Here is a 21,311-nt window from a genome sequence, read left to right as displayed (position 1 = left end):
AAATTGGTGTATCCTTTTCCGTGTCCGGAATACTCGCGTCGTCGGTGTGATTGACCGACGGAATTAGATTTGTTGCCAAGGCTCGGGCCAAGACAAAGTCGGCATCCAGTGAGTATCTCGCATTGATCTTGGTCGGTACATACGTCTTGGCGGCGCGGCAAGCGTGTGGAGCCATCCCGTGCAACGCGTCGCAGACAAATTGTTCAATCAGACTGCGTTTCTCCGTCGGCGCGTGAAAGTTGACCACGGTAACGTTGGAGTCCGTCACGGCTTGGTAACGTTGACGTACCGCATGACTGTATTGGAATGCTGTACACGATAGTGTAGCCGGGTCCTCAAAGTAGTCCACCGAGGAAAGGCGTACCTGCGGCGACTTGAAACGATTCCACTCAAAGTATACACTCGCGAGCCATTCGTCCCATCGGCGGAAATAAACAATAACCTGTACGTCCCAGTCGGCAAAGTAGTCGTGAACAAGCCGCTGTATTTGTGTTTCGTTCCAGGTGCTAAAGCCTTCGGACGACAGTAGCACATTCTGAGAATTGACTCGGGCATTATCGACGAAATGACGAAAGGCCAACATCACTTGTTCGCAATCCTCCGAAACCACGGAGCGAGGCAACTCGCAACCTCGGCATTCATCCCACGAGTTCGGCCAGGTCTCGTAGTCAAAGAAGCAATAGGCAACATTAGCGGGAGCTAAGAGATTGCGGAATCTTCCGGGTAAATGCAAAGGCATGACAATGTTGTCTTGCTTCTTGAGGCCGTTTTCCCTTTTGTACAGGAACGTTTGAATAGCGGTAGTGGACGTCTTGTGCGGTCCCACGTGCCAGAAAAGAATCGGTTTACGTTTGTGCGTTGAATTGGTTTCGGGTAGGACCAGTTGTTGTTGTTATTGTTGTTGAAAGAGACGGAGGGCTGTGCAGTGGCGTCGTGTGCAGTAGCGGTAGACGAGGGCGACCGTGAATCCGGCACGGCTACGGAAGGATGTGTCCCACTCGCGGTCGGCAACCGGTGGGATTCCGTGGGACCATTCGGAGCCGTTGTGACATTGCTACAATTACGACTGCAGTCAGCAATCTCGGGACTGCCATTTAGCATGTGCTGAATGCCGTCGTCGGCGTTGTTGTTGTAGTAGTAACGAGTGTGCCAGTGATTGATGAGTTGAAGGCCAATGAAGACGGAAACAACCGCGACCGTCGCGGGCCTTCCAGCTAGCATCCTCCTCCTTTTCCTTGTTCTCGTCGTCATGAACACTTTGTGCTAAAGAGAGAAAGAAAGTAAGACGGTCGCACCGCTGCTAGTAGCGATGGGTACAGCAAACAGAGAATGCCAGACGGGGTCGAACTCTCTGGGAGAACACGGAGGGGGGGGGTATGTTTCTCCGCGTGTGAACGCACCCCATTGTCCGCACAGAAGAACGCGGATCCGATTGTGATATGGTGGAAATCATTGTAGACAAATTCAATGGATGGAGGCCAATCGTCTTCGGCGGCAGCGTCACATAGTCATTTATGCAGCATAGTAGAGTTTCTGTTTCTGTTAAACAAGACTCCTTATTTGAATCAATTTGTTTCTCTCGATATAACAAACGTAAGTATATGTCGTGTATGAGGATCCGTCGAACCAACAGGAATCAGGGGCGTGCCTCAACGCCACAAGCATAAATAGCCCGAAATGGGTTGTTTTTAACGCTTTTAAACTTTAAAAAGCGGTAATTTCCGGTAGGCGTTAAAATTACGAAGTGAGCTATTTTCGGAATCAAATCCACTTAAGGATTAGAACTCAGTCCCGGATTTCGTGAAGGATTCTGAATCCTTCACTAAATTAGTGAAGGTTTCTGAATCCTTCACTAAATTAGTGAAGGATTTAGTAGAGGATTTAGTGAAGGATTTACACTTAGATTTTGAAACGACCGTGACTTGGGAGACGAAAAAGTACTCACAGTCAGTAGTCCCTGTCTATCCTTTACTGTTAGCAGGCACTCTACAAATCTCCAAAAGGCGTCTATTACAGTTTTACTTGAACAATATACGCAAAGGCACAGGCCGTGTGAGCGTTGGAGTCTCGCCGCGACGTCGGGAAAAAATTTCGGGTCGCTCAAATACTGCGAGTTCAGCCTTGGCGAAGGGAGGCGGAGGAGGATCTGCAGGAAGGGGTCGTGGCAAAACAGGAGGGCGAGGACTTCATATGCAAAGGCACAGTTTGTGTGAGCATTTGAGTATTGCCGCGACGTCGGGAATAATGTAGGGTCGTTCGAGCGCTGCGAGTTCAGCCTCGGCGACGGGACGCGGAGGAGGATCTGCAGGACGAGGTCGCGGCAAAACAAGAGGGCGAGGTCCCAAGCACAAGGACGATGCTTCCGTATCGACGGTAACAGGAGCTTTCACTCCTAGCTACCACACCGAGACAGCAGCAACGCAAAGAAAATGCTTCCTGTAAAGGATCGACGGTACACATTCGGGGAACGGACGTGTACGTTCCTACGGCGGCAGCGGCCACTACCAGCGTTCGTCGTAGCTTCAATCGTTACAGATCTCCCAGCACGTTTAGGAGAAAGCTGCGAGGGTAGAGGCCGATGACGATATCGTCGGGATAAAGTGGACGTCGACGGGGACGATCCGCCACCGTTGTAGCGTGCGCGACTCGAGTCGCTCCTCACTCGCGGTGTCACCCAGGGATCGACAACCACCAGTCTCAATATTGATGCTATGCATCTGTACTATCACACCGCAGGCTGTCAGCGTATCTTTCATCAGATTGTGGCCTGTCCAATGGAGCTGGTCCCCCTCATGGACTTGTGCGTCCAGTGCGAAAAGAAATGGAAAGACAGACTACTGACTGTGAGTACTTTTTCGTCTCCCAAGTCACGGTCGTTTCAAAATGAGAAAATTCGGTATTTGGGATGAGCAGGGGTGAAATTTTCGCTATTTGGGAAAAATCACACTGTTTCTAAGTGTTTTGATTCTCGCGGGAAATACTTTTTAAGTAATCTTTTTAATTAAGAACAGCCCCATATTTACATTTAATTCACCAGTTCCTTCCATAAAATTTTTGACTCTCCACCCAGCAGCCAACTCTTTCCTGTTCACGACGTGAAGTACAACACTGGCTGAGATATTGGGCAGCGGCGACAAAAAGGAGAAAGTGCAGAAAGCAACGCTAGGCTTTGACAGTAAGGGGGATCAGCACGAATTTATCCTGTCACCAAGGGGGTTTGTTGGGGTCAGCTTTTACTCGCAAGCCGCCAAAGAGATTTCGGACAACGAAGAACCCTACGAGCCGTTGTTCTCGGGCAAAGCTGCGAATGAGCGAGCACTCGGTCCGGCACAGTGCATTCTAGAAAAAAAAGATGTTCTCGCTGTCCGGGCATGTTACCAAGCCCATCAGCCAGAAGAAGATATCGTAACGTTTTACCCATCCTGTTGCACGGAGACGCCGCCTTTGCCGGGCAAGGGGTAGTCTACGAGACCATGCAAATGGCCGATGTGCCCGATTTTGATGTCGGTGGAACCATTCACGTCATCATCAACAATCAGATTGGCCTCACCATCAACCCCCTACATTCGCTCTCGACGCCCTACTCGTCGGATTTGGGCAAGGCCTTCAATTGCCCCATCTTTCACTGCAACGGCGACGATCCCCTAGCAGTATCGACGGCACTCGAGACCGCCGTCGAATGGCGTCACGAATGGGGCATGGATGTCATTATCGAGATGGTCTGCTACCGTCGTAATGGTCCCAACAAATTGGATCAGCCGGCCTTTACGCAACCCAAACTCTATAAGGAACTTTCTCGACACCCACCGACCCTGGATATTTTCGAAAAGTGATTGATTGAAGGAGGAACCTTATCCAAAGAAGATGTTAAAAAATCCGTGACTTTACGTTGGAAAGCTACGAGAAGGATTTGGAAGCTTCCAAGATGTATGTGGAAAAGGAGACGGATTGGTTGAGCTCCAGGTGGACCGGTTTCAAAGGGCCATCACAGATTAGTCGTATTCGTCCTACCGGCAATGAGATGGACTCTGCGCAAGATAGGAATCCGAGCCGGAACGTGTACCGTCAAATCGCTAAAATCTTTAAGGCGCGTCGGGAAATGGCAAAGGTATCAAATGGGGCACTGCCAAAAGCCTTGGGGTTTGGTTTGCTCCTACTAGAAGGGAATCATGTGCATATTACCGGTCAATACGTTCAGAGCGGTACCTTTAGTTACCGGGACGCCGTCGTCGAAAATCAGAATACAAATCCTCAAGGGCGGTCAGGAGCGCAACAAACGTCACGTTACTGGGGACAATAATGTCCAAGGTTTCCAACGCGTGCGTGTCAAAGGAGTAGTTGACAATTAACAAGCTGTCGACCGTGTGGGCGGAGGCTCTCCAAACAAGGGCAGCGCCATTACAGCGTTTCGCCGTCCGAAAGCGCGTCGTGTGGGGCCCACTCCGGATGCAATCTACAACGGCAACAGGTACCCGCTCTGCACCAAACCCTGCGTTGAAGGGATGAAGTGCGACGTGACATCCAAATGCCGACGGTCCAGAGTGACGGACATATGACGCACTTGCAATGTACTTTGGCAGCAAGTAATTTTCTATAGTACGTTTGTCATCCAAGACGGCAAGGCCAACAATTTCTAGCTTCATAGTAGTTGTGTTTCTGACTTTTGTTGAGTAATCGTTTGCATGGGTCAATGCCATCCCCAAGTCCTCACCATTGGAGGCAACTGACTGTGAATGTGAAGGCATGACCACGAAAACAATCCTTGTGGTCTAACATAGGATAAGGGGTTTTTCTTAACTAAAAAGATTACTTAAAAAGTATTTCCCGCGAGAATCAATACACTTAGAAACGGTGTGATTTTTCCCAAATAGCGAAAATTTCACCCCTGCTCATCCCAAATACCGAATTTTCTCTTTCAAAATCTAAGTGTAAATCCTTCACTAAATCCTCTACTAAATCCTTCACTAATTTAGTGAAGGATTCAGAAACCTTCACTAATTTAGTGAAGGATTTGGAAACCTTCACTAATTTAGTGAAGGATTTAGAAACCTTCACTAATTTAGTGAAGGATTCAGAATCCTTCACGAAATCCGGGACTGAGTTCTAATCCTTAAGTGGATTTGATTCCGAAAATAGCTCACTTCGTAATTTTAACGCCTACCGGAAATTACCGCTTTTTAAAGTTTAAAAACGTTAAAAACAACCCATTTCGGGCTATTTATGCTTGTGGCGTTGAGGCACGCCCCAGGTAGGAAGATAGCCTTTTTCTTGACTATACCTGTTTTGGAACATGTTATTGGTGGGTCGTCAGGTCCACTGTCATAGCAGTGCCAACAGGAATATCGAAACAGGTACTCTATCAACGGTTTTAGTCGTGCCAACGTCTCGTTCCGTCCGTACGAGGCGCTCCCGACCAGATCCTGTTGACTGTGAAACGAGGGTGTCGCGACGAAGGAACTATAAGCGGCACACCACACGTGCAGTGCGTTTTCCAAAAACACCCACGCCTGTTCGTTACTGCTGCTGCTGCTCCTTCTTTGTCAAGACCGATTGGCATGACACCGACCCGAAGCGTCGGCAAACCCTCCCTCCGCGGTGTGGTATCACGCCGGGTAGGATGGTGCGTCGTGACACTGGGCATCGTCCACGGTATCCCGGGACCTGCCGAGACGACCACGGGGAAACGACGACCGACGCGTGACGATTTTCTGGTACGGGGTCTCGAAAAGATCGTACCGGCGTACGACACCTTCGACGGTACCATGTATGCCGGTTTGCTCTCGACGACGCCCTTGGGGACGGAATCTTCCGTGGACGCTCACGGCGAATTCATGTTCTGGTTGTTCGAACCACACCACGCCCTCTTTGACGACCGTTTGTTGATCTGGAACAACGGAGGCCCGGGCTGCAGCAGTCTCGGGGGGTGTCTCTTTGAACACTGCCCGGTCGTGCTGGGGGAATTCCCCGCCGGCTACGAACGCATCGATCCCCACACACCCTTGCAATCCAACACCAAGTGGGCCTGGACCAACGCCAGTCCCATGCTCTACGTCGAACAACCACACGGTACGGGATTTTCGACCGGGACCTTTCCGCACAACGAAACAGAAATGGCGAGAGATTTTTACGGCTTTTTACGAAACTTCTACGACGTCTTTGACAACTACGCAAGCCAACAACTATTTTTGGCGGGAGAGTCCTACGGTACGTTGGCCATTCGAAGCCGCCAAACGGACACTCATCCCTCCACAGCTTCTCACAATCTCAATCTGTTGGATGCAATCCAAATTGTTTGTTTCCGTCTCTATCGTCTCTCTCCACAGCCGGCATGTACATTCCATCCTTGGCACACTACATTCAGCAAGAAAACGCCAAGAAGCAGAATTCGCACATAAACTTGGCAGGCATTGCCCTCGGCAACGGTTGGATTGACGCCGACACGCAAGGACCGTCCGTTATTGATTACGCCTGGTGGCACGGAATGATCGATTCGAGTACTAAACGGGGACTGCACCAGATTTGGGAACAATGCCAGGCTGGTGCCGTGGACTTACCCCCGCCCTTTCATCCGTTTACCACACCCGACGAGTGCAACATTATGGGTGCCGTCTTGGAAGCGGCCGGTGCCGGAGCCGTCCGCTGGGGGACACCGAACGCGTACGACGTTAGTACCTGGGATGCCTACGATGTTCTAGACGACGTGGACGGGACCATGGCACAATTCTACAATACACCAGCGGTGCAGGATGCGCTGAATGTGGTACCGCACCGACACTGGATTGAATGCATGCCCGGTGCCGGCCGTCGACTCGATGCGCGAGACGACCACCAAAGCGAATTGCCCGGAAAGCTTTTGTTGGCTCACGATGAGCCCCGCTCGGTTGCACCGTACATTGCCGCACTCCTCGATGCGGGCATCCGGGTTCTTATCTACAACGGAGATCGCGATATGACCACCAACGTACAAGGGTCCGAACAAGTACTGGACGCAATGAAATGGAAAGGTTCCGGAGGATGGAACAATGGGAGTTTCACGAGAGGTCTCTGGTTGGCTAGCGAAACCAAAGTTGGAGGGTACAGCAAGACGTATAAGGACCTGGAGTTTGTAGTGGTACTGAACAGCGGACACTTGGTTCCCATGAATGTGCCGGAAGCCGCGTTGGATTTAGTAACGCGTTTTCTGAACGGAACAAGCTTTGTTGACCGCCCACTCCCGGTCTTTCTCCCGACGAGGGAAGATTCGGTCGTGAGTGAACACAAAAGCATCCCGCCGGACAATCGCAATTGGACAAGCTATAGTATGCTTGCAGTTGGCTTTGTGTTGGGTTGTACTGCTACGCTGTGTGGGATGCTCATGCAAGCAACAAAGAAGCATCGGGGCTATTACCGCATTCCAAACGGCGAAGAAGTGGGTGGAAGCTCTCTTTGAACAACAGATCCACTGACATACGGAAAAACTTGCCACACAGCTGCTCAGGTTCATTAGCAAATGCAAGCTAATCTCGAGGGTTTATGAGATGATACGATTACAAGAGATTATGACACAAATAGTTACGATGAAACATGTGGTAAATAAACTGACACCAGCTTTTATTGCGTTGAAACGTATTGACCTAGAGAACTGCTTCTGTAAAACCTAAAAATGAGAAGCCTTGAAAGGACCTTCCTACATAGGAAGGTCGGTGGGCTCTTGGGAAGAGGCTTAATCCAAGCCATCAGGAGCGCTAGAAGGGGCTTCCGACGAGTCTGAAGGAGCGCTAGAAGGGGCTTCCGACGAGTCTGAAGGAGCGCTAGAAGGGGCTTCCGACGAGCCTGAAGGAGCGCTAGAAGGGGCTTCCGACGAGTCTGAAGGAGCGCTAGAAGGGGCTTCCGACGAGTCTGAAGGAGCGCTAGAAGGGGCTTCCGACGAGCCTGAAGGAGCGCTAGAAGGGGCTTCCGACGAGCCTGAAGGAGCGCTAGAAGGGGCTTCCGACGAGTCTGAAGGAGCGCTAGAAGGGGCTTCCGACGAGCCTGAAGGAGCGCTAGAAGGGGCTTCCGACGAGTCTGAAGGAGCGCTAGAAGGGGCTTCCGACGAGCCTGAAGGGGCGCTAGAAGGGGCTTCCGACGAGTCTGAAGGAGCGCTAGAAGGGGCTTCCGACGAGCCTGAAGGAGCGCTAGAAGGGGCCTCCGACGAGCCTGAAGGAGCGCTAGACGGGGCTTCCGACGAGCCTGAAGGAGCACTAGACGGGGCTTCCGACGAGCCTGAAGGAGCACTAGACGGGGCTTCCGACGAGCCTGAAGGAGCGCTAGACGGGGCTTCCGACGAGCCTGATGGGGTCGGTTCCGCCGGAGTGGGCTCGGCAGGGGTCGGTTCCGCCGGCGTGGGCTCGGCAGGGGTCGGTTCCGCCGGCGTGGGCTCCGCAGGGGTCGGTTCCGCCGGCGTGGGCTCCGCTGGGGTCGGTTCCGCCGGAGTGGGCTCCGCAGGGGTCGGTTCCGCCGGCGTGGGCTCCGCAGGGGTCGGTTCCGCCGGCGTGGGCTCCGCAGGGGTCGGTTCCGCCGGCGTGGGCTCCGCTGGGGTCGGTTCCGCCGGCGTGGGCTCCGCTGGGGTCGGTTCCGCCGGCGTGGGCTCGAGGGGTGTAGGAGCATCCGTCGGTGCATCGACAGGAGCATCCACGGGAGAGGGAAAGACAATCACCGTAGAGTTAGGATTGATCTCAATCAATTCGTCTTGTAGCCGATCTTCTTCAATCGCGGTGTCCATGTCTGCTTCAAACAGCCCCGCAAATACCTCCGGTACAGTGTCACCGCTGATAATTAGAGTAATGTTGTGAACAACGTCAAAGCAAAGCACACCGTCGCCAGCCACAAAATCAGCGCACTCTGAAAAACAAACAAAAAGCCAGAACAACCGTTAGATCCACAACACGTCTAGCAACGGCACATCTTATCTTCATCCAACTCTCCACGTACCCATCATCATTAAGGAATCAATGGCAGTCGGCAACTGCACTACAGCATTCAGACGGCGCTCATTTCGAAGGGCCAAAACATTAGCCTTCAAGTAACGTCCACCGGGGGCAAGAATCTCTGCGACAATTTCAGGCGCCAAGGTATCCATGGCATCAACCAGATCCGTTTCGATCTCTGTTAGGAGGTCCATCATGTCAGTCCCCATGGTGTCTCCCACCGCGATGTTGTATTCCACACCCACAACCTCCATAGTAGGAACGGTGGGAGATAGGACGGGGCAACCACGGGAGACGGGACGGGAGCGACAACAGGAGACGGAATGGGGGCCACAACAGGGGCGACAACGGGAGATGGAACGGGAGCGATAACGGGGGTGACAACAGGAGATGGAATGGGTGCCACAACAGGGGCGACCACGGGAGATGGGATGGGGGCCACAACAGGGGCGACTACGGGAGTTCCAACCGGAGCAGGTGCGTTGGTGGCTTTGGGGTGCTTTTCTGATTTGGGATCCTTCGCAGACTTGCGAGACTTGGAGGACTTGGTGCTTTTCGTAGAGCCGGAAGCACCTTTGCCGCCCTTGCCCTTGCTGTCCGCGCTGGACGAAGCTGTGCCGCCTTTGCCTTCACCATGATAGCTGGAGCCTCCCTTCTTGAGGCGGCGACCAGCAACATCAAGGACGGATGGGACACCATTGTTCTATTGAAAATCGCAAGCAAGAGGGAACGTGAGGTTAAGCTGAAGATAATTAATGATTCGTTTCAAAGTTTAGGCAATGAGACAACACCAGGCTTGGATCGAGTTCCTACAGGGCAGCTATACTCACCAACTTGTCAGGCTGTTGCGAGACAGCAGACTGCGCCTGGGCAATACCAAGCACCAGCAAAGGGTAGAAGAGAGAAAGGAGGGCAAACGAAGTCTTCATGGTGGCTTTTATCGCGGTCTACAAATTGCAACTTCAGTTGTTAGCGAATGTGAGATTGTAAATTTGGCCAAAAGCCGAAACCGTGCGGAGAAGGCGCAAAAATTAAACAGCGAATCGTTTTTGGCTCTCAGTGCGGGGTCGTATTTCAAAGAGCGGTCTTTCAATTAAAACAACTGCCGCTAGATCCAACTTTTCAAATCGTTTAGATAGGGAAACTTCTCCGTTCATATTTCCAGTTCTATCACAATTAGAGAGTATGGTGTTCTCTTGTACGATCTCAAAAAACGGAAATCGAATTTCTCTACACGTAATCAATAAGCAACTGTGTGCTAGAAATTCTTAGCTACTGTTTAATCGAGAAACCTTACTGTCCGAAAATGTCATATCTCTTTCATTGGAGTGGGTCGTTCAAAACAAGTTGCCGAATGCCAAATTTTGAAGAACCTTATGTAGCCAGTTTGAATCGAGATGATAGTTTTGAACACTATTAGGGAGTAATATAGAACTTGCCGAATTGAACGGATACGCCTGTCAAGCTTGCACCTTGCAAATGAGAATACACTTAAGTCGGCACATCTAACTTTCGTTAAGGAAATCAAAGAATATGGTGAGCGAAAGGATCGATCCTCTTCTGATTACATGCCGGCGACAGTTATATATATTTCCGAGTCGTGGAGCCGCCACGTAAACTAATAAAAATCCGTCTGGAATCTACCGTCAAACCCTGCCCTGTGCAATAACAAATCGGGAATCAGGCGAGTTACGTGACCGACCTACTTTCATTGTCTTCACATCACTTTCTAGAGCTGGCTAAGGTAGAGAGGTGTCCAGCCCCTTGAGTAGACGTCAACGCGTACCGATCCGCAGTCCGAGGCACAGATTCTACAAGCTGCGAAGTCGACTGCAAGAGCGGCTACCAGAAAAATTTCCAGACGATTCTCCAGCCTCTCTCTGCTCTCTCAAGGAAGCATATTCTTTCAGTGGTTCCATCATGCTTTCGAACGGCTCGCACCAGAACGTTTCCGCCTCTGGCGATACGTCAGTACCCGGCCAAGGTTGGTCCAACGGAGCCTTGGCACCGCAACTTTTTCCCGTCACGCAGCAAGGCCGACTGCAGTTGTACGGGTCACAACGTCGCTGGATTGGCCTTCAATCGGGCTGGACTCGGATCGGGGCGGGACAGACGGAACTTGACGCTGTTCACTCGCGTTCGCAAGGTACGGGAATCCTGGATAGGAACGACGCGGAACAAGCCCAAGCCGCACGTAGCTTGATTGCGCAGTTGTGTGAGACCTTCTACAGACAGGGATGGGCGACAGGAACAGGTGGGGGTGTTTCTATTCGAGTGGGAGGTCCATCGCAGAATCGCCCTTGGAGAGTGTTTGTGGCCCCCTCGGGGATTCAAAAGGAAGATATGATTGGTGACGACGTCTTTGAACTGGATATGGATCGGAAAGTTATCGTTCCCCCGAGGACGCCGAATCTAAGACAGTCGGCCTGCACCCCGCTCTGGTACGTGGTCTACAAGTATAGACCAACCGCAACTTGCGTCATTCACACTCATTCAATGCACGCGCAAATGGCTACCTTGTTGGATCCGACCGAAACCGCTCAAACTCTTAACGTTACCCACCTGGAAATGCTCAAAGGCGTCGGCAACCACGCCTACGACGACGTTCTCGAGATCCCCATCATCGACAATCGTCCCTCGGAAGACCAACTGGCCACGCAGCTGCAAGCCGCCATTCAGGCGTACCCTAAGAGCAACGCGGTACTCGTGCGTCGTCACGGTCTCTACGTTTGGGGCGATAGCTGGGAGCAGGCCAAAACGCAATGCGAAAGTTTTGATTATCTCTTCCAATCGGCCGTGCAAATGAAAGCCATGGGCATTGATTCCGGACTTAAACCATTGCAAGGGACGTATCGCGAAGGCGAGGACAAGGAGGACCTCGTCGAAAAGACTGTCGACGAGCCTCCCCTCAAAAAACTCAAGACGACTGGGTTTCACGGGCTCAAGGCCGCCGACAACCACCGCGACGTCGTCGCCAACGCGGTACCAATTCTGCCCCGCGATGCGAAGATTTTACTACTGGACATTGAAGGATGTACCACAAGTATTTCCTTTGTCAAGGACCGACTGTTTCCGTACGTCCGGGAGCGTTTGGACTCTTATCTGAAAGGGCACGTGGCCGCAAGCGACAAATATCAGCAGTTGGCTAAAGCGTTGGCCGGCGAAGCGGATGCCCACAGCGACTCGCCTGTTGCGGGTACGATTCGACAAGACGTCGCTGGGATGGTACGATACATGATGGATCGAGACTTCAAATCTGCTACACTCAAAGCGCTTCAGGGGGACATTTGGAAGACTGGATACGCTCGCGGTGAGCTGAAGGGACACATATACAGCGACTTTGTTCCTACTTGTCAATGGATGCAACGACACGGCGTCCGTGTCTACATTTATTCTTCTGGGTCGGTGGCTGCTCAAAAGCTTTTGTTTGGCAACTCGACCGAAGGCGACTTGTTGCCGTATTTGTCCGGGCACTTTGACATTCCCACAGCTGGTCCTAAAAAGGAAGCAGGGTCGTACACAGCCATTGCTCAAACGCTCCAAGTCGCACCTTCCGCCATTGTGTTTTGCAGTGACGCAGAAGCCGAGCTCGTTGCCGCACGGGAAGCGGGCATTGGTTATCCTGTCATGAGTGTTCGGCCCGGCAATGTTCCGCTATCGGCCGAGGGACGAGAGCTTCCAGCAATCTACTCGCTTCTGCAACTTTGTGGAGAGTGAATATACAATGATTCTGTCTAGCTATGTATCAGACAATCACTTTTTTGTCGCTTTTGTCAGACTATCTAGCAATAGAATATGCATTCGAGAATCTCGAGCACCAAAAGCTATTCGTCGACTGTCGATCTGAACAGGATCGGACCATATCTCTCCTTCCACCCTGGTCCGACCTACCTCATGCCCGCCACCACTCAGTCGTATCACGTCCCCTGCTGTGGTGGCTACAATAATAGTTCCATCCCGACAGATCAGAGGGCGGCAATACACAACAGCGTTGGTGGCGAACGTCCATGTTTCTCTGGATAAATCGGATATCTTCAAACAGCGGACATACCCATCGTGACAGCCGAAAATGACACAACCATCGACACCTTGTACCGGACCACTGAAAATTGGCTTGGAGGATATCCTATAGGATTCCACTGTCATTGTGTCCATATCGATTGCATGCAACGAGCCTAAAATGTCGGTCAGAAGCACGTTGCCGTTTTCGTGCAGCAACAGGTCGGCATAAGTCGGACAAACAACATCAGGGATAGTGTGGACACTTTTGCCGTTGTGAAGTAAAATGACGGGTCCCACGTCCCACTCGGAAAAAGCATACACGACCGAAATCACTCCATCCTTCCGATAGACCACCGGTCTGGATTCAGTACTAGATGGTAGCGGAACATGCCCAACGAGCTTTCTATCCGCTACACTGAGAACATTCAAGCTTTTGCCAGCACTGACGTAAAGCTTTTCATCTACGAGAATAGGGGTTGACTTGATTGTACCTGACATGTCCACCTTCCATTTCACGGATGACAAATCGAGATGCAGAGCGGCAACAATACTAGTCTCCCCAAGGACAGCATCACATTGATATCCACAAACAAGAATCGTATTGTGCATTTCGTCCAGGACGAGATCTGCTTGGATACGGAAACCCAGATCGTACACGGCATCAACTTTCTGCATTCTCACATCAACCCTTTGCATTATTCCGCCTTGGCATGCACCGTAAATCCAACCCTTGTGGACCAACGGCATGGCATCTACACATGCCCGAAACTTTACAGCCCAGTGACTTTCACAAAATTTCAGGATGGGCTGAATGGAGAAGGCGCATGACGTATGAATGAAAGTGCGTTGCAATCTGAACTTTTTCCTGACTGGTTCTCCCTCGATCAACGATCGAAGCTTTCCAATGGTTTCGGAGCGAAGCACATCTAGGCCTGATATATTGCAGTTGCTACATATTCCTTTTGTCCTGAGATGATTCACAAAAGAAACAGCCAGAGCACTGTCACCACCACAATCAATAAAGGACGAGCCATCGTTAACGGGGATGCCTAGAATCTCGGATGCGATGGCCAGCAAAGCATCTTGAGGCGGATCGAAGATTTCTTTGCCTTCCGAAAGCAAATGCGATAGAAGACGCTTCACGCCGCATCGATTGATCTTTCCGGCGCCGCCACTTCTTGGTATTTGGTCTACGGAAAATATTCGTTTTGGTATCAAGTGCCAAGGTATCCCGGCTTTTCTCATGTCTCCCCGCGAAAATGATATAAGATTGGACTCCAGCAAAAGATAAAGCGCGTGATCGACAATGGCGGCTGCACAGAGCGACACCCCGTAGACTCGTTCAAATGTAGCTTCTGCTTCGGTTGGAGCCGTCCAAATACCGTTGATCTTTCCGACATCGTCCAGCCGTCCACGCACATACCAGCATTCATCACAGCAAAAACCAATATCGCCAGTCGCAAACGAATTAAAGGTAGTCGAAGAAGCACTCAAATAACCATTGCTGAGACAGTTTTGACCCTCCACGAGCAGCTCCCCTGTGCTCGAATTTTGCGATACAGATGCGCCTGGAATCGGATAACCAACCGCAACGACGTTGTCGTTCACGACGGCAACTGAATCCTCCATTTCCGTCAGAACTGCACACAACACGTCACCCGTTGTTTCAGTTTGTCCGTATAGGTTAATGAGCTTCGTTGTCGAAAAGACTTTGCGAAATAGACTTGGCAACGACGCAGAGCAAGGCTCTCCAGAAATTACAATGGTGTCCAGCGAATGCTGTTTACTGTGCAGCAATTTGGGTTCCATCCTCGATTCAACTCTCAGTATTTCCAGTAGTGCGACTAATTGCGTCGGGAGCATAGTGGCGCGCGTACACGGAGTATCCAATATGCTGCGTACACCGCGATTGGCCAAGTCGTCTGAGATTCAAGGCATACAGGACGGTAGCAGGAAAGAGCAATCCAGCAAGGAGCTCATTTACACCGTCCACAAAGGTTAGTTTCGATCGTCGTGCGATGACGACTCGATTGTTCGCATTTTCCTTTGACGCAAAGCGTTTGTGGAACCAATTCAAACGATGCCAGGTACTCTTCTGAGAGCCAATTACCGCTTTTGGTGCATTTCCAGAAGTGCCTGATGTAAAGAGGATATACATGTTGTCATCCGTCTCGGTATACTCTTGCGGTAGCGAATCTGGGACCGTCATGGGTTCGAGTAAATCGCCGAAAGCGTTCACAAATACAACCTTGTGCACGTTGGCTGCCGCAAAACTTTGCAATATGGGGTCACCGTCGTTGTCGCAGCGAACGACTGCCACCAAATTGACGTGGCGGTCCGGAGTGTTATTGATGTCGCCCGTTGTCGTTCGCAAGGTTTCCACAATCGTTCGTAATCGCTCTCCTTCGTGTAGCTCTTCCACGCTGACGGGGACGAATGGCGCACCAAGGCGCAAACAGGCTAAGACGGCGACTGCTTCCGCCGCAACCGAATTCCGCAAGTCCAAAAGTACCATGGTGGGACAACGGTACCGATGATACAACTGTGCCGCCAAGGCCTGGGATGCGTATTGCAGTTCCGAAAATCCCACCGCCACTGGGGCGGTTCGCTGCAGCTCGGCGTCGCCCAAAATGATCGCGTCGTCATCGCCATACGACAAGCAGAGTTGATCAAAGTGGTGCAGAAGAATAGACCTCGATGATGAGGAGTGGCCGGGTTGTCCTTCCTTCCATACAATTTCGCCTGGCGAATGGCTCATCGCGGTGGAAGGAGGGACAAGAAATTTGAAACGCAAGGCCGCGAACAGGATTTCAGCATTGTCGGCTGTGCCTATCTCTATGCCGGACTTCGATTTGTTGTTCACGCTGCATCAAGCTGTGCACTTTCTTCCAAAAGTTTAGGCAACTAACAGTAACACAACAGAAGCTGTAAGTCAACCCGATTCTTTCTCAGTGTCACCATCAGACGCGGAAACTCTGTTCGTTGACATGTGACGTGAACAACGGAAAGAAACGAGCGAAGCACAGACAACCTTGTCGTCGTTTACGAAACACTTTGTCGTCCAGATCGGACACGACAGAATATGTAGTCATTTTGGCGGGAAGGAGCCGGGATATCGAATCAAGGCAAGCTTTGTCTGACGCAAGAACTATCCCATACTACGCAAACAACTGTTTTGATCGCGACGTTGAAAGAATGGTCGAGTCGCATCCACGCTACTATGCAATCCTCGTTCTTCCATACAGTATAGACTGTGAGGTCACTATCCCTCGGCGGTTGAAAGTTCTGCAGTATAAGAGTTTGTTTTTAACTTTCTCGTCCGGCTTTTCCGGCCTTGTAACCGCCAGCAGTTTTGTATTCATTCCTTGGGATCGCGGGTATGATCCCAACGAGAAAAAGTTCGGGCCACGCTTCCACCAGTCAACTTTTAGGGACGTTACCGACACCACGACGTGTCCTACTATCCATCAAAAGCTTTTGAACCATGCGGAACCATAATTCTCTCCTTTCATGTCACGGTGTCGTCCAGGTCGTAAGCCATTACCGCGAAGCCGCTATGGCACTGACAACCCGATAGACGGACAAGGCCAAAAAGGCGGATTGATAGGTAGGCTGGGTCACCAAATTGGCCTTGGCACGTCCCCAACTCCATGCGCCCTGTACCGGATCCCAGCCCAAGGCATACACGGTCCGTCCGAGATAGAAAACACTCATGAGCGTACTCCAGTTCCACGGGGATACCCGCGTATTCGTCGTCAAGGACGGCATATCGCTGTAGTCATCGTTGACGAGAAAGTCGTCCGGCACCACGGATGGGGGTGACAACGACGTCCCAAAGGCCAAATTACTGGTGGCGTCGTCGAACCCTAGCTTGTAGAGTTCTTCCGCGTCCGGTAGGGCCCCGCCACGCCTGGGCGCCCCGGGTTCCGTCCGCAACGCCGTGGCCGCCGTCTCCAAGGGCACGCGGGGTTGAGCCGGTAGAAGTAACACCTTGACGGTCCCGGCGAGCAGGATACCGAGAAGTGCGGGGACGACGTAAGGCGTATCGGCCAACTTGGGTCCGACGTAGGGAACGCTCTGTCGGATGGTGTCTTGCAAGGTGCTCGTGGCCCTACGCGGCAAGTCCCGCCCAATTTGTTCCCAACTCTTGCCCGCCGCAATTTCCGGACCCGCCAGAGTGGCTAGGCCGAGTAAAAGAGAGACGATCATGAGTGTTTTGCTGACACCCAGAAAGTATCCGCTGGCTAGAATAAGGAGGAGCAAGACGACCGCAACGTGTTCCGGTTGCAACGGGGCCGGCAGTTTTGTCTGTACGCGATGATAAACTTGCTGCAATTGTCGTCGCACACGAGGATCATTCGTGAGGAGCTGGTATTGTCCTTTGGCTTGTTCGAGGAAGTTGGCCTTGTGAAGATTCTCCGGCTTGAGCGACAGCTGTTCCTGCTGGCGACAGGTGACGACGACGTAGCGCGTGCGGTCCGGAAGGTAGCCGACGACGACCCCGAGCTCGCCGTTCAAGTGGGGTTTGGCGGTAATATCTCGTACCTTGACGAGCACGGATGGTGGATTCGTCACCCAGCCTTGTGGATCGGAAGCAGACGACATTTTCGGCGACGGACTTTAGTACAAAAGCCGAATTGTTTGCGAGTCGGTGCAGGTTCAACCAGCACACACCAGCGCACGCTGCTAGCACTACGGATGGAATTCGGGGGTGCGCTAATACCTGCAAAGGTGACAAGAAAGTGTGGAAGAAAGGATGGATGTATCAATGGATCAACGTATGAATCGCGGTATAATATTCCTTCGTGGCGCACTATCAAACATTTAGTGACACTTTCGATGTTGGTTGTGTTGTCCCGCAGAATTCATCAGAATCGCAAGGATGGCGGCGGAGCTGACAGTGAGCCTGCCGCTGTTGGATGATTCTCCATATTTCACTATTTTCTTTCGGTGACTGTACTTTATTTGTTGGTCGCGAGCAATGAGTAAAAGGGGAAAGTACCATGGTCTGCCTTGCCTCACACTCACTGTCAGTGTGTGCGAACTTGCTACCGCGACGAATGACCCTTCCGTGGTGTCTGCAGTTTGCGTGGAGCCCATCGGCGGACAACCCAGTCGCCCACATTTTTGGAAGCATCCATCTGTGAGGAAACTCTTTTGGTGCATTGCGTTGTCACATCCGACACTGGTGTACCGTTGGCATCGTCGGTGTTGTTACATCGTGTCGGAGTTGCGTTCCGTCCGTCCCAGGGTCGCTCGTTGTAACTGTTCCACGACGCCATGGGCAACACGGCGTCGGAACCCGACGAGGACGATCCGTCCGCCACGGATCCTTTTGACGGCGTGGATACCTTGGGCTACCGCGTGCTGGGCGTGCAGCCCGACAGTCCCGCATCGCAAGCCGGTTTAGTCTCCTTTCTCGACTTTTTGGTCGGCGCCCAAGGCCGCATGCTGCTGGGATCGGGCGAAGACCTCGCCGACGGCGAGGAGTACGACGATATTGATCTACCGGCGTTACTCAAGGAATACCAAAACAAGGAACTGGAATTGCGTACGTACGAGTCCTGATAGAAGGAAGGGAAGCACCTCCCCAAAGGTACCGTCTCTTACTCACTGGCGTACCCGTTTCCACAGTGGTATGGAATATTAAATCCCAGCAAGAACGGTTAATATGCTTGACACCACGAGACGATTGGGGCGGCGCTGGTCTCCTGGGGGTCACGATTCGACTCGACAATTACGCGGGGGCCGAAGACCGATTGATTCGCGTACTCACGGTCGAACCCCAATCTCCCGCCGCCGTGGCTGGACTCGTCCCCTACCAAGACTTTCTCCTCGGCACCACGCACCAAACTTTGGAAACTACCACACAACTCGCGGATCTCCTACAAACCAACGTGGATCAAGTGGTGGAATTCTACGTCTACAACGTGGACTCCGACTTGGTACGTTTGGTCGCCCTCCTCCCGACTCGGGCCTGGGGTGGTGGTGGACTCTTGGGCGCCCAAGTCGGCGTCGGCTACCTGCATCGTCTTCCACACGCGGTCCGTACCACGCCCGGCGCCAGTGTCGCCCGCAAAGTACGGTACGTCGGCGTGGCGCCCGGAGGTCGCGCGGGAACGCCGCGATTACCCCGACCCGTCCTCGTCATGGAACCGCAACTCGAAATGGAAGCTCACGATGGGGAACCTGAAGACGACGATGAAGACAGTGACCACAGCGATAATGTGGAAGAAGTATTTCCTCCACGACGAACGCCCGCACCGAGCAACGAACAAACGGCCTTGGAACCATTGCCGCTTTCGAATGCCACCAAAGTGTCGGCCGACACTCCCGGTAACCAAGGTGGGACTCTAGCGTCCGCCGCTGCTAGTGTCTTTGCCGCCCCGCCCGTACATACCAGTATGCCTCCAGCACCGCAAGCCGAACCCTATGAGAATCATGGTCTCGTTGCACCGAAAGAGTCAACGGCTCGCTCCGCGTCTAACTCCGGCGTGTTCGACGCTTTGCCTCCGCCACCGCAAAGGACCGCCTACCGGAACTGAACAAGTTTTGCTGTCACGACACACAAGCACCTCCTGTGCTTTGCTCTATTGGTTAATTTTGCGTCTTGAATTCTAGTAGAAAAGTTCCATAACTACATTGAACTATACTCTCATTCGTATATGGGTCTTGATTCTTTACTGTTTCAGTCCCAAAAGTTGGTGCAGACGTCCGGCCCGAAAGGCGGCCTGCGTATCGTCGTTGCCTCCCACGTGCTGTCCCTTGACGTACACGTTCGGCACCGTGCGTTGACCCGTCATCGTCAACAACTCGTCCTGCAAGGTTTTACCGTCGGGACGTCGATCCAATTCGTATACGGCCACGTCCACGCCCGGAAGCTTCTGTCGCAACAGATCCTTTGTCGTAGTGCAGTACGCTGGAAGAAGGGTCGCAATGCCAGAGGAAACGGGTGTGAGATGAAAGCGTCCAACGTGTTGCAGTCATTGCACAAGAGGAACTTACGACAGTAGGACTTGCTAAAGACGACAATGTCGTGCGACTGGATTTCGTCTTGGATGAAAGTACGGGCTTGTTGGCTCATTTCGGGATTATTGGAGGAGGAAGAATGGTTGCCCATGTCGGATCCAAACAATCGTAACGGAACTTATGGTAGTAGTGTGACTACAGTTTACCGACGACAACCGTAGTCGTATACCGACGGTGAGACGCGGGGAGAAGGCGGACGAAACCCTGTATAACCCATCAGAACGTGTCGGCGTCGTCCCGGTCCTGTTGCTTGGTGACGTGTTTTCGCATATAATCTGATTGGGTCCCTGTTCGGTCCGAATCGGTATTCGATATTTATATATACAATTCTAATTGATGATTTGTTACTATTCGACTCGCTCCGAAACGCTGCTCAGGTTTTTTCCAGCAAAAATCTTCGATCATGGTCCGCTGGCCTAGGCAGTTTGGCATCCCCCCTTCCCGAGCCATTCGTATGGGAAAGCTTCTGCGTTGGTCGGAACAAGAATTAAAGAGCGTCGTGTTTTTGGGTATTCGGCTTTGGCCACGGAACCTTCGATGCTATTGTCCAGGTAAATCAAAATACACGTATTCAACAACTTAGCTTAAAAACATTTAAATTCAACGACGTTGGCGCTTGTTGGCAGGCTCGACCGACTCCAAAACAGCATCCTCTACCATTGCCGCACCACCTTCGTTCCCATCGTCGATCACTCCCAAGTATTCTGCATACAAAACCGCATCATCCTTTCCTTGAACGGGACAGTACTGGAACGCATACATTTGTTCACCATCAGACAGGTAGGCCGCTTCTTGGCGAAACGCTTCGGGCTGAAAAGTTCCGGCATCCATATGCCGACGAAATAGTTGCACAAGATTCCACATCGTCTCGTCTTGAGACAACGTCTGCAGATTCTTCCATATGTGAGATATCAGTTTGTCCATCGTGGCAAGTTCGTACGACCCATGCCCCAACAACCCCCTGACACGATCCTCGTACTTTCCGCCTTCTGCTGCTCCGCCAACCCCTCCGTCCAAAAGCGAATAGACTAAAGACATATAAGCTTCGTAGCGTCGGCGTCCGGTTGTTTTGGGATTAGGGTCGTTCATCTGTTCCACAACAGTGATCAGACTCCTGTCCTCTCCAACGCTGTACGCAAGCTTTTTGGCGGTGTTGAGCCGTTGCACCAAGATATGATGCAGGCGGAAAAACAAATACAAACTTTGCGTCCCAAAAACAAGCTGGTCTCCGGCTCTGGCGAGCTTTGTCCGATCATTTATCCGTAGCTCACGCGTGTACGCCGACTTCTCAACCGGAAGGACGCTGCACAAAACAGTAGTGGGGCGAATATAGCC

The 21,311-nt window shown here is 51.9% G+C and overlaps 7 protein-coding genes across 7 annotated transcripts; 4 read left to right on the top strand and 3 right to left on the bottom strand.

Annotated features, from left to right (window-relative positions):
• The first annotated feature begins 3,186 nt into the window (after positions 1–3,186).
• On the top strand, positions 3,187–4,158 carry PHATRDRAFT_50392 (predicted protein). The gene has a single exon (XM_002185306.1). It carries the CDS (start codon positions 3,372–3,374, stop codon positions 3,831–3,833), a length of 462 nt encoding a protein of 153 aa, XP_002185342.1. The 5' UTR covers positions 3,187–3,371; the 3' UTR covers positions 3,834–4,158.
• Positions 4,159–5,831: 1,673 nt separating this feature from the next.
• PHATRDRAFT_16850 (predicted protein) lies at positions 5,832–7,210 on the top strand (the record flags this gene model as incomplete). The annotated part of the gene is made up of 3 exons (XM_002185305.1): positions 5,832–6,204; positions 6,324–6,634; positions 6,746–7,210. Coding segments are annotated over 3 exons (1,149 nt in total), but the record flags the coding sequence as incomplete, so codon positions are not given.
• Positions 7,211–7,567: 357 nt separating this feature from the next.
• On the bottom strand, positions 7,568–9,911 carry PHATRDRAFT_50390 (probable cell surface glycoprotein). The gene is made up of 4 exons (XM_002185256.1): positions 9,776–9,911; positions 9,307–9,648; positions 8,950–9,223; positions 7,568–8,859 (listed from the first exon to the last, which is right to left on the bottom strand). Exons 1-4 carry the CDS (start codon positions 9,872–9,874, stop codon positions 7,703–7,705), a joined length of 1,872 nt encoding a protein of 623 aa, XP_002185292.1. The 5' UTR covers positions 9,875–9,911; the 3' UTR covers positions 7,568–7,702.
• Positions 9,912–10,773: 862 nt separating this feature from the next.
• Positions 10,774–12,709, top strand: PHATRDRAFT_31147 (predicted protein). The gene is made up of 2 exons (XM_002185304.1): positions 10,774–11,837; positions 11,955–12,709. The coding sequence occupies exons 1-2, from the start codon at positions 10,866–10,868 to the stop codon at positions 12,660–12,662; spliced, it is 1,680 nt and encodes a 559-aa protein (XP_002185340.1). The 5' UTR covers positions 10,774–10,865; the 3' UTR covers positions 12,663–12,709.
• A 3,740-nt stretch (positions 12,710–16,449) lies between these two features.
• Positions 16,450–17,779, bottom strand: PHATRDRAFT_50388 (predicted protein). The gene has a single exon (XM_002185255.1). It carries the CDS (start codon positions 17,550–17,552, stop codon positions 16,488–16,490), a length of 1,065 nt encoding a protein of 354 aa, XP_002185291.1. The 5' UTR covers positions 17,553–17,779; the 3' UTR covers positions 16,450–16,487.
• A 281-nt stretch (positions 17,780–18,060) lies between these two features.
• On the top strand, positions 18,061–19,492 carry PHATRDRAFT_50387 (predicted protein; the record flags this gene model as incomplete). Its single annotated transcript, XM_002185303.1, has 2 exons — positions 18,061–18,498; positions 18,582–19,492. The coding sequence occupies exons 1-2, from the start codon at positions 18,228–18,230 to the stop codon at positions 19,490–19,492; spliced, it is 1,182 nt and encodes a 393-aa protein (XP_002185339.1). The 5' UTR covers positions 18,061–18,227.
• Positions 19,493–19,627: 135 nt separating this feature from the next.
• GLRX1 (glutaredoxin) lies at positions 19,628–20,031 on the bottom strand (the record flags this gene model as incomplete). The annotated part of the gene is made up of 2 exons (XM_002185254.1): positions 19,628–19,866; positions 19,953–20,031. The coding sequence occupies 2 exons, from the start codon at positions 20,029–20,031 to the stop codon at positions 19,628–19,630; spliced, it is 318 nt and encodes a 105-aa protein (XP_002185290.1).
• Positions 20,032–21,311: the final 1,280 nt, after the last annotated feature.

This window comes from Phaeodactylum tricornutum, chromosome 29, assembly GCF_000150955.2.
Source record: "Phaeodactylum tricornutum CCAP 1055/1 chromosome 29, whole genome shotgun sequence".
Lineage (NCBI taxonomy): Eukaryota > Bacillariophyta > Bacillariophyceae > Surirellales > Neidiaceae > Phaeodactylum > Phaeodactylum tricornutum.
The sequence above is the reverse complement of the archived record's forward strand: the minus strand, read 5'-3'. Positions and strand labels throughout refer to the sequence as shown.